The sequence below is a fragment of the Cynara cardunculus genome (genome assembly GCF_001531365.2).
Source record: "Cynara cardunculus var. scolymus isolate 2C chromosome LG 15, CcrdV1, whole genome shotgun sequence".
In the NCBI taxonomy this organism is placed as follows: domain Eukaryota; kingdom Viridiplantae; phylum Streptophyta; class Magnoliopsida; order Asterales; family Asteraceae; genus Cynara; species Cynara cardunculus.
This window is the reverse complement of record NC_037542.1, coordinates 18,246,009-18,258,555: the sequence shown is the minus strand read 5'-3', so window position 1 is coordinate 18,258,555 and position 12,547 is coordinate 18,246,009. Positions and strand designations below refer to the sequence as shown.

General features: G+C 34.9%; 2 protein-coding genes across 4 annotated transcripts; one reads left to right on the top strand and one right to left on the bottom strand.

Annotated features, from left to right (window-relative positions):
* Positions 1-6,100: 6,100 nt before the first annotated feature.
* On the top strand, positions 6,101-7,589 carry LOC112527228. 3 transcript variants are annotated; one of them, XM_025137710.1, is made up of 3 exons: positions 6,108-6,164; positions 6,270-6,359; positions 6,469-7,589. In XM_025137710.1, exon 3 carries the CDS (start codon positions 6,508-6,510, stop codon positions 7,429-7,431), a length of 924 nt encoding a protein of 307 aa, XP_024993478.1. In that variant the 5' UTR covers positions 6,108-6,164; positions 6,270-6,359; positions 6,469-6,507; the 3' UTR covers positions 7,432-7,589. The 3 variants fall into 3 exon arrangements, with proteins under 3 accessions (XP_024993479.1, XP_024993478.1, XP_024993480.1); XM_025137711.1 differs by having other exon boundaries at positions 6,101-6,164; positions 6,274-7,589; XM_025137712.1 differs by having other exon boundaries at positions 6,145-6,526; positions 6,611-7,589.
* A 367-nt stretch (positions 7,590-7,956) lies between these two features.
* Positions 7,957-12,344, bottom strand: LOC112527226 (auxin response factor 18-like). The gene is made up of 14 exons (XM_025137709.1): positions 11,896-12,344; positions 11,578-11,681; positions 11,320-11,415; positions 11,091-11,147; positions 10,826-10,978; positions 10,654-10,738; positions 10,414-10,504; positions 10,107-10,271; positions 9,886-9,999; positions 9,727-9,799; positions 9,486-9,639; positions 8,807-9,390; positions 8,521-8,708; positions 7,957-8,440 (listed from the first exon to the last, which is right to left on the bottom strand). The coding sequence occupies exons 1-14, from the start codon at positions 11,930-11,932 to the stop codon at positions 8,311-8,313; spliced, it is 2,031 nt and encodes a 676-aa protein (XP_024993477.1). The 5' UTR covers positions 11,933-12,344; the 3' UTR covers positions 7,957-8,310.
* Positions 12,345-12,547: the final 203 nt, after the last annotated feature.

Here is a 12,547-nt window from a genome sequence, read left to right as displayed (position 1 = left end):
TAATTGTGAGTTCGTTACGTGTATGATTTTGTAATATTTTAAGTGATGTGATAAAATAAATTTATAAAAGTTTGTTATTTAAAATATATATCGTGCCATGACGTCTGGCATGATGTCAAATCCCTTCAATTCCAAATTCTTCTAAAAAATCCAAATCCCTCCAAACTATTCTATCAAACCAAACGGCTCCTTAGAATTAGACAGTGGAAAATCTAAAGCAACAAGACTCTAACCTAACTCCAACCAAACAGTGTGGGTTGATGATTTTATGTATCAATAACGTCACCGGTTACTTAGGTTTGGATTGTTCTCCGTTTCAAATTCTTTTTGCATTGAATTTGATCGGTTTGTTAGATTTTTCTGAGGCTTTGTGCTCCTATAACCATGTAACATGTTAACCTATCATTTTAAAACGAACCTAAATATTTCAAAACACAAGCATTAGGTTTTTTGAAATAACTTATTGTCAACCTCTTTCAGGTATGAATCTATCTAGATGGTTTAAATATTCTTAACCCGATCAACACAACCCATAAGCATCCCTAATATAAATACCACGTTTTGAATAAAACAAAGCGAACATAAAACAAAGAAACACATAAATGAAAAGTTATATGGAGGAGCTTCTTTTGAGATTTCTATAATTCGTGAGATCTTTTAGAACCAATACATCATATATTATTTCATATGACTTTTTAAAAATATATAGGCAGTGTTTGGACAGACAGTTCAAATTAATGGGCATGGGCAGGGTCAGGGATTGAGATTTTTTTTGGACAAACCCATCCAACCCATTATATAGTTATAATCAATTAATTATTTTAATAATTAACATTTTATTACAAAAAGTTTAGAAGTTATTTTGGGTTGAACTCCTACTGAGTACCAATTAACCATCTCTAAATACTATACGCGATATGTATACAATATGTCTCAAATCTCGGTTTTCGAATTATAAAGTGATCAAATGTTTTGTTGTTAAAAAAATTCGAACTTCGAAGGCTAAATATCCTTGGAGAGCAAATGTCCGTACTCCATATTTTGTGAAAAATATTTCGCTCTCTCCACGTACATCAGTATATTTTACGTTTTTTAGTCAAATAAATTTGTGTATTTTGAATAATTTTATATACTAACCATTTTATATAAGTTTTTTTTTATGTATATTTTTAGGCATGCTGTCAAAACCCGGCTCGTTTATATGACAGGTATGGGAAAGATATGAAACCCGTAAAAACATATTTGGATTACTATATTAAGCTCGTAGGAGAAGAAAAATATGTTAAACTCGATTGATAACTTACCCAAAGTCATAAATAATGTATATTATATTATAAAGTATTTGACAAAAACTCTTAAAAGCCATCTTTTATACATGAAGTACTGCTTATTGATACATATTACTTAAAATTCAAGATTACAAGTAAATTGTGCATAAGTACAACTTATTAAGCTCCATGTTTGAATTCGTGTAACTAATTATAGATAAATATTTAGTTATTATCTTCATAAAAAATATATTATTAAACCAAAAATAAATTACTTTGTCATTAAACATAAATTAAATTATAATAAAAAAATTGAATTAAAGAAATTACACAAAAAATGAAAAAAATTATATATTTTTAAACTTTTATGATATTTTCAAATTTATATTTTATTAACAAAAACATTATTATTTACTCAAAAGTCAAAACCACATAAATTTACATTATAACATCGACAAAAATTAAAAATAAAATAAAATATTAAAATCAAGATATATTTTATTACATTATATAAATACCCGTCTAATAAATATTTTTGTGGCACCACAATATCAAATTATCAATAATGGTCCAGGGCCCACAGCATCAACATATCTTTATCCCATGCCATGTGCTTCCAATTTTATTTTATATTTATTATATTTTATAAAAAAAAACGTATAATAGATCTATTAAAATTTTAGTGTAAAATTATATTTAATTTGGTTATTTTTGTGTACTCTTATTTTGATCATATTTTTGTTTGAACTTTTCTTTATAAAAAAGTTGAGCCAGAAAATTCCGATTTAAGATAAATTCATGAGAAAATGGTATTTCTTCTTGACGTTCTGGACAACCCATCTTTGTCTCAGTAGAATATTTATCTATCTTTAGACTCGAAATGGGAGCAAATTTGAGAAATGGTCACATTTTAATAATGAAATGGTTTGGATTGATATTAATTTGGATACAGAGAAATCGATTCACTCGTATCATTTTTATTAATTATTTTACAATTCAAGTATACAACGTGATCGATAACCAACAGATAAACATGTTAAAATATATGATAAGATTTGAACTCAATAATAAGGAAAAATAATTCATAAATTTCAAATTTTCTTTATGCATCATTACATTGCACAGATACACAAACAAGTCTATTTTTTTTTTCAACGGGGCGCGGATGAGGCGAGTTTTCTAATCTAAGTTTAATAGGCATGGCAACAGGGCGGAGATGAGGCGAGTTTCCTAATCTCCGGCCCCGGTTTCTATGAACAGCCCCCGGCCCCGGTCCTCGGCAGGTACGGAGATAAATATCTGTCCCCGGTTTATTTTCTGGTCAAACCCCAATCTTCGTCTCCGATCAAGACCTAATTTTAAAAAATAAATAAATAATATATATGTAATATACATATATTATATAAAATATATTAATAAAGTTATATACCGGGTACAGGCGGGGTGGGGAATACGCTACCCGGCCCCGACCCCAACCCCAGTTTGAGTCTACCGCGGATCCCAGTACCGGGACCCGTTTTAGCGGTGAATCTCCGTCCCCGAACCCAGTTCGGGTCAGGTGAGTCGGGTTCCCCACCGGATCGGAGCAAATCAGCATCCCTAACGTTTAGGTGAGTTGAAGGTCAACATGATATTTAATCAGTATAAATAAATATTGCTTTATAATTCAAAATAACAAAGTCAAACATAAATAGAAGTGGCATCCTAAAAATAATTTCATAGGGACTAAAATGCGTTTAATCGGGAGATTATATTGAATATAATATTCAAAATTTATCCACATAAAACGAATTTGAATTCATCAATTTGTAACCAAAGCTAATGAACGCGTACAGGATTCCAAATTTAACAAGACAAAAGGATGCATTCAAACCGTTTGTCAAAATGCCGAAGAGAAAAGGGAGTAAATAACCAAAGAAACCCCAATTGCTTTCACCGGCATCTTCCCTTTGTCACTCCTCAACACCATTGCTTCATAAATTGGCCAACTATTAATCACTGCAAATCCAGCTATGAACAATTGTGCAAATAATTCCTCAAATCTTCCAGTCTTGAAAACTTGGATGATTCCCGTTACCAGAGCTAACCAATTGACAACTGCTGCAATGGGAATCGTTAAGAATAACGGTGATTCGACCCCGAATTCAAACAAACCCGCTTGATAACGTTTCCTTAGATCATCGATCAAAACCTTGCTCGCCACATTGAATTCAGTTGTTGACATGCCAAGGGATTTAAGCACCCAATCGGCAACTGCGAAAGGGTAACTTGAGCATCCGAAGACCAACCACATTCTTTGGTTATTCCACCATTGTATATTCAAGAAGATTTTTCGCATATGCTCCGATAAAAAGAAACGCATACAAGGAAAACCATGGGACCAAAACCTGTAACACCAAATTTAGATTCGTTAATAAAATCAGTGATCAACAAAACGTGTCTCGATATCTTGCCAAAAACATTGAGGATAACAAATTTAATTTCGTTTAATTTCAGCTTTATAGTACGTCATTTATATGACCAAATATCTTAATAGATTGTTTTATATGACGTACGTTTTTTGACGTTTTAACAAGTCTTTAAAAACATTTTTAATTAAATTTTCTTGTTGACTTTTTTTGACACTTTTGAGAAATGTCTTATAAAAACACATTTGTTTTTATAAGATATTTTTCAAATAATGTCATATAAAAGTACTAATAAACGTGTAATTTTAAAAGTGTCATAAAAAATTATTAGGTAGTACAAAATTGTCATATTAACTTATTGTTTTATATATGACGCACAATTGTTTAGTCTTATAAAACAGTTTATTAGGATATTTAGACATCTATTTGACTCCCCATAAAACCAGTTTTATTGCAGTGAAAAGAGATTGAATATGTTTACGCACCTTTGGGAATATCGAGGAAGAGTTTACTAGTGCTAACTGCGGTAAAAAGGCGTATATAACGATTGGAATAGCCCAAAAAGGGCAAGCGTTGTAATGAGCGTAGCATAGCTCATGGAGAGGATTCATAAACCTAAATCCAAACCATATCGCGTTGTTTTTGGAGAATACCATTTCGAGGAAACCTACAAACCATCTCTTCGATTGGTTTAAGATATCATGGAGGCACATCGGTGAGTTCCCTAAGAATGTTGCTTTTTTTGGATCACAGAAAACCGACGTCCATCCTTGGCATTGCAGTTTGAAGCTTGTGTACATATCCTCAGCCAGCGAACCACATCTAAACCCCATCTGCAACTTATCAAGTGTCATATAAAATAACTAATAGAACACTTTATATCAAAGATGATTTAAAAAACTTTTTAGGACGCCCAAAGACGTCCTATCAACTAATCATATACTTGAGTTTTATAAACAGTCGATTATGACATTTAGACATATTTTGCATCATATAAACCTGATTTGTTGTACTGGGTCTGGCATGTTTTGAATGTTGAGAAAATTATGTACCTCCAAGCCCCATCTGGTATTTTCTTCACACCGAGATCCTTCAGTGCGTTGTGCCAATTCTAGGACATCGTTAGATTTGATAGATTTATTTCCAAGATCGCATGTTGTTTCTGTTTTTTTGATGTCGGAACCAACACAACTGTAAAATAATTTTGCTTGTGAATGTTTTTAAACATCTATCTTAAATTTTGAACCACATGGTTTAAAACTTGACTAAAGGGTTGTTTACCAAACGATTACTTGGTAAGCGTTTATCAAGTTCTATTACCTTACCGAATCAATATGGCAAGGACCAAAAATCTTACCCGGTAAGAATGAAGACAAAGACTGAAAGTATTACTCAATAAGTGATGACGACGACCCTTATTACGGTTAGCACTTACCGGGTAAATTGTTGCATACGATATCGTTTTGATGGACTAAAATCTTACTGCTAAGTAATTGATAGTGTTGAATTTTACCGGTAAGCATTTACTCGGATAAGCATTGGTAAATGACCCTTAAATGTATTCAAATACTTAACCTCTTATATTAAAAAAAATTGAATTTGCTATCTTAAAACTAATTTCCTAATAATATTCAATATATTTGTTATGTATATATCAGTTGGATCCAAATATAAAATGGAACTTAATCAAACATGGTTGTCAATTATATTTTTCTAATCGTCTATACTAGCAATCCATCCTTCCCCACAAGGGGCAATTTCAGTAAATAATCAAATTTGATATCTAGACTAAGGGTCACGTTAGTGATTTTTCTTACATCTCCTATTTCTGGAGCCCATGTATCATATACACCCCCAAAATAAAAAGGCTTGAATATTAACAGAAAAACACCTAACCACAAGGGTGGTGCCTGATTGGTTTGAGCTTGGATCCAAAGGTCAAAAGTATCAGGAGGTCCCAGGTTCAAATCCAAGGAGGAATAAAAATTCTCTTGTGGCCACGGAGGTTTAAATGCGGTGACTCTGGGTTATCTGGAAAGCAGATGATCGCCCTAAGATTATTCGGATCGCATAGCAGGTTAGATATCCAGGTTAATATAAAAAAAACACTTGTACCTAACAAGATTTAAGTGAATATCTAAAATTATCGTCATTTTATTTCTATCTTTTCATACATAACTAAAGAATGAAAAAGATTCTTCAAACGTCTCGGATTCTAAAAATGCACAATGAATGCCCTCTGGGTCTTTGGTCTTTCTAATGGGCTTACAATTACATGTCTAAAATTTTTAAATTTGGGCTTCTAACCACATCTTTTTAAACCGGTTCTGGCCCATTAAAATTATTCATGGCCCATTGGTTTTCTTTTATCGGCAATTCGTTTTTAACTTTTTAAGCATAATCCTCCCTCTTTCAGACATCGTTAATGGAGTACCAAATTAAGCTTAGAATAGAAGGAAACGGAAGTTGGAAACAGTAGGTTAACCAGGTAAATTTCGTATATTTTCATATTCATTACGATTCTGTAATCCATTAATTTTCATGTTTTAGTTCAGTGTAAATTTCTACACCTTCGCGAATTCTGAACATCCAGTTAGGTTTTCAAAATTGGAGCGACTTGTTCTGCAAATGGGTTCCCGACAAACGATCATGGAAGGATAATTCAAGGGCAGAATCTGAATTTGTAAGTTCATTAAATGTGTTAGAACTTTGGCAAGTTCCTTATCTCAATCGACGAACCTCCGTTTAAGGGTTTTAGAAGAATTCAATGCAAAATTCGACATCTTTTGTAGTTCTTGGAGTGGCTTGGGAACTATAATCTGCAGTTATCAATGGACATTGATGTATCTGGTTGGATTCTGGAATTCTTGCTTCGACAAACTTCGGTGGATGATCACACATTAGATGAACTAATTCGTGTTCTTCCCCTTCCAGATCATAATCTTAGTCTGAAGAAGAGTTTGCTCTTGAGAAAAATCGAGTCCGATATATTAAAAGGTACAGTCTCCGAACCAGTTCTTGAATTACTTGAAACGATTCAAGAATTGGATCAGAAAGAAGGGGTGGTGGAGGTTCCGGAAACCATGAAAACAGCATACTGTGCTGTGGCAGTCCATTGCGCTTTGAGGTTATTACGAGGCAATATCACTAAAAAGGAGAAGTATTCTGATGTTGTGAAGATGATTTGGAAGGATAGAGCTCTGCAAATGGAGAAGTTCTTTGACATGCCAGTTGCTGCATCATCTGGGATGGAGTGGATTTCAGAAGAATTGAAGAACTGGATGTGCAATATGAAGGCTGGGGTTTGGGACCCAACAAGTGTTTGTAAAAATGTCTCAGTGATGAAGTATATCAAATGTAAAGATGTTGTGGAAATGGTTCGATTGTATGTAGTCGAGGCTAAAGAAAAGATGGGTCCTTCGTTTCTTGAGTTGGCGGCCGAGAAACTAAGTGGTGATGTTATAAAGGAAGTGACGGATGGCGTTGGAAAGGTTCAAAACGAGCAACAAGAAGGCGAGAGAAACGAATCCAGTTTGATCAAGGGTCTTTTGAAGAGGAGACCGAAACGAGCGTGGGGTTTTGAAGAGGAGAATGCTTTGTGGATTGGTGTGAAGAAATATGGTAAAGGGAACTGGAAATTGATCTTAACTATGTACCCTGATATATTCGTGGGGAGAAGCGTGGTCGATTTGAAGGATAAATGGCGGAATATGTCTCGTTATGAATCATATCTCGAATCGAAGAATGTTGGTTAGGGATGCAGTTGTCTGAAAGAACCTCCTTAGGTTGCCTGCAAGTATTTTCTAGGTAATGTTGGTTTGAGTTTGGTTTTTTGCCATATAAGTGTTATCTTCAAAGTACTCTGTGTATATTCTTTAACCAATATAAGCACCTTATCTTAAATAACACTCCCTGCACTACTTTTTTTTTATCAAATTTCTTCATATATTAATTAAAAAGGTGTACCATTGAAGATGCTCTATAAAACCTATCCATATTCTTTAATTTGCATATAAATGATCACATATAACCACAAGGACGGTGTCTGATTGGTTTGAGCTTGGTTCTAAGGGTCAAAAGTAAAGTACCAGGTGGTCCCAGGTTCAAATCCAACGAGGAATAAAAATCCTCTTATAGCCATGGAGGTTCAAATACGATGACTCCGGACTATCTGCAAAGCAAGTAGTCGTCCTGGGATTAGTCGGCTCGCATAGCGGGATGGATATCCACGTTTACTTGAAAACAAAAGCAACAAAAACATAAATTTAAAGAAGAAAATTGACAAATTCTTCCACTCACTCGCTAAATGTCAAAGCCTGCAATAACCAATATATACATACAAATCACAAAGAAACTGAAGATGAGCATTAAAAACATCCAAATACCTCTCTCTAATATACACATATCTTCTTCATTCCTAATAGTAGTAGTAGTAGTAGTAGTCATCATATATCTTCAAGCGGGTCAGTCTTTTTTTTTCTAATAAAAACACCAATTTAGTCCTCCACTCTTTATCCACTTTCGGAGCACCCTTTCACGACTAGGTGAAACCTGACATACACCCGAAACAACTTCAAAGAAACACGGAAACTAGCAACGCGAGAGTACGTGGAGAAAAACAGCACTCTTGTAAATCATTTTTCACCAGCTTCCAAACTAAAACCCGACACATCATTGTCTATCGAAGTCTTACTTCCTGCCCTCATTTTCTTCACATCTTGACTCGAGCAGATCAAGATCCGTTTAACCATGTTACAGAACTCCCTGCATATGGAACTTCAATCAGTCACAGTTTTTAACAAATGAATAGATAGGATTTGTTTATGATGGCTGAAGAAACTTACTGCCATGGATCATCACCCATGAGCATCATATCTCCTTCATCATCAGTGAATACGATTTCCCATTCATTCCTAGGACGAAGCTCTCCCTTGATCTCAAACATCTCTTCTAGTTCATCGATCAGCTCATCATACCCTTTTAACACGGTCAAGTCCACTGCACGTCCCACTGCAATGCCTTGCATTTGAACCTTTCATAATTACCCATGTTAGATGTTTACTAGATAGTGATTATCCGATTCAAAAAGTCAGAAAAAGCAAATAGCTTGAGGATAAAGATTGGATGTACCTTGGTACGACTTCGGGCACAAGTGCTTTGTTTGCTTTGAACCTCCTTTGGGGATACTTGCAACTGCCCTTGTTCTTTGCAATCCTTTGAAAGGTCAGACCTCTGGTCTGATAATGTACTTGGCACCTGTCCTTCCATGGAGGAATGGAATAATACATCTGATTGGGTTAGGGTTGCTTTCTCAGGTGTAATATCACCTTTAGGAGGGATCTTTAAGTCAAAACCAAATATTCTACAACTTGAAACATTTTCAGATTTCTTCTTGTCAATGGAACTCTGAATTGAATCTTTAGTATGTTTGATGGATTCCTGAGGTGAGTAAGTAGAATGAACAGACCAAGCCGAGAGACCTTTCCTATCTTCTGTTTCATCTCCATACATATTCCGAGAAGCTTTTATGGGGGAAGATGATAGCCAACCAGCCTCCATTTGAGTCCTTAGAAGACAGCCATTGTTACTATTGTCTGTTTGTTTGGGATGCCAGGAATTACGATCGTCACCCCTTTGTCCTTCAGGAGTACAACTTAACTGAACAGAATCATGAGAAGGATTCCAGACAGCTGATACAGATGAACATGCAGGTTCTGAAACAGGGGCAGCCCAAAAATACAAATTAGAAGGCTAGGTTAATATGCATGTTGGAGAACTGCTACTCAAGGTTTAAGAACATTCAACTCACCAATGTTAGGGATCTCCATATGAGGTCTAGGCCTTTTACTTTTAGGAGCCACTGGTTGAACTAAACTTGTTGGAATAGGAGCTACAAAAGTTTCTATTTCCCATGGAGAAACCCTTTCTGGTCTCATAATAGATGCAGGTTCATCCCACTGGACCTGGATGGTTAAGAAAAGGCATGACCTTTCAGTTTACAGAGTTCTTGTGGTAATTGCACATCTAAAAAAAATCAAGCATATATTAACCTTTAACGAGCGCCATTTAGAGCATTCCCACTGAGGAGACATGTCTTCAACTCCAACAATTGTACCAGTAAACCTAATCAAATGAAAAAACTCTAATCGATTAGCATCCAAATGTAGAAACTTCAATATTCGTAGTTTTTACAATAAATCATTTTATACCTTCTTTCAGGAGAATCCTCACCCTCAAACCGCATCTTAAATCTCATGCCGACAGTAAACCCATTGTTTACAGCTTCTATATACTTGTTTAAGCCTATGATGAACTGACTTGTCCTGAAAAAAAATTCAGCAACCACATATTGTAAGAAAAAACCCATTGGTAGTCTAGAAAGTTCACAGAGTCAAGATCCGCCTTCTTTAAAGCAACCAGGGTATCATACCTTGGCTTGTAGTAAACCGCAAACCGGGTTTGGGTTGAAACAGCATGTGATGCAGTTGCAAGCACTCCAAGATGCATGCTCTGGCTTGAAATTACTGAAGATGGCATGGAGCTGTGTTGACGAGCTAGTCGTCTAACTCCAACACGTAATTCACCATTCTCCCCCCTATAACCAGATATTATAGACAAAATGTAGTGTAAGTATACAAATTACAACCCAGTAGCCACACAGATGACTTAAGAAATGCAAGCCAGAACAGGGATACAAGAAAGTGCACAAGACCAAAACCAAGAACAGAAAGCAATACCTAAGAAATACAAATGAATCCCCAGCCACTAATCTCTTAGAAGTTACAAAAGTGCTCCATCCTGTTGTAAGCAGATGCCTTCGTGGTTGACCTGCTTCATCAAAGAGAATCTGCTTTCAGAAAATATAGAATATGGCAATGATTTAAGCAATGAAAAGCAACAAAAATATCTAGTTTTCCGGTTATGATTTTCAGTAGCAAGAGTAAGTCAACAATACAAAAGCATAAAAATAAGGTGACCTCTAAAAATATGCTTAAATCGCCACTCAACGCCATGGAGATCTTTTGCTACCAACTCCTGAGTAGGAGTAGCTTGAGTCATGTCCTGAAAATAAAAATTCAGTAAATCAGAACATTAAAGATCATCAACTAAAAGAAAGGGCAGAGATTATAGAAGGACAAGAAACTTTACCAATCCCGGTAGACACTCATTTGCATGCTTCCGGAGCACCGAAAACCCACCATGAGTGCTCGTATCTGAAGCTGTCAAGACTTTGCAGAAAGAGTGTACGGTTGGCCTCACAGGCTCAGCTAAGCATTCATCAGGACTTGTAGGATCACTTTGCTACATATTGTTACAGAAAAGTTAGAAAACCATATACATAAAGATCTTTTCACAAATAGCAAAGAAAAGCATAAATTTCGAGAAATCCAGTAAACTGTAAGTAAATTCTTACATCTTGCTCAGGCAGTAAAGTGATTTGAGCATAAACTTCATCCGTGTCTTGTTCAGCCTACAAAGGCAGAAAATAGAATTTCAACACAAGAATCTATCATTCTAACCCACCAAATACAACACATCAAAACTTAAATTGCTTCCACTTTTTCAGCAATTAAAAATATAACCCAAATTTAAAACCTCAATTGATCCAAAAATAAATATTGTAAGAACACCATAGTACATACCAGTAGCTGAGTATGGACAACACGACAAAGGATCTTTGATTTGAGACTGAAGAGAGGAATCCTCTGATTTAGTTCCTGATTTGTTGATGCCTCTAACTGAATAAAACCCACAAATAGCATGAAGAAAGAAAATTAAAAAACCCAATTATAGAAAAATAAAACCATTATAAATCAACAAAACATAACTTACATATAAGGAAAAACTTAAACAAACAGAGATCTGATTTCGAAGCTAAGAATAAGTAATTTTTTGCTTACTTGTTCCATGTGACCTTGAGGAAAGTAGAAAACACTCTCTCCATCTCTTGGAACATCCACAAGTGGTCCTGCACATGCCTTCCATAGCTCCTTATACAGCAGATCTTCATAAAATCAAAATGAAAAGGAAAAATTTGCATCAACAGTCAATCGTAACAAGAACAACAAAGAACCGGAAATAATTATTATTTTTAGCATAGATTAGCTTATAGATATAAAATCTACATCAATACTGAATTTAATTGGGAAAAAACAGTATATGTATATAATTTGTAGCATACACACAGAAAACCCCAGGAAATTGTGAAAGAATTTCACCTTCAGGTGAGAGAAATGTTGACCCTCGATTCTCCATGACAACAAAAAATTACTAAATTGAAAAGCTGCAACAGCAGAAAGTCTTGTAAAACACAAATCGCCAAAATTAAACCTCTGAAATCATGAATTCCTCCACATTATACGCATCAACTGAAGATAGATAACAACAGCCTCGCAATAAATCAGACTTTTATGGCGTAATTTAACCAGCTTTGATGAAACCCTAAAACCGTCAAATCTTCCGTTGCAAAAATACACAGATCGGGAATCCGGATTAGATGATGTAGAGCTTAAAACCTCTTTTGTTCCTCTCTCTAAAAACACACAGTAGTTTTAATCCTTCTTCTTCTTCTTCCTCTCTCTCACTAGAATCCAGGAAATGGGAAAACGCCGTTACACAACCCTGAAAACATGTTAATATACGCCTTGATTTCTTCTCTCTCTAAAAAGACTTCCACTTTCTCTCTCTATAACCTGTGTTTGTCTCCTTTCTTGGTGGTGTGTAGTGCGTGAAGCTAACCTAACAAACCATGGTTAAGTTTTACTCTTTTTTTATGTCTTAGGTTGGGTTAACTTTTTTGTTTTTATTTTTATTTTTATTTTTATTTTTATATTTCTACTACATAAAATACGAATTTCGTTACATGATGTA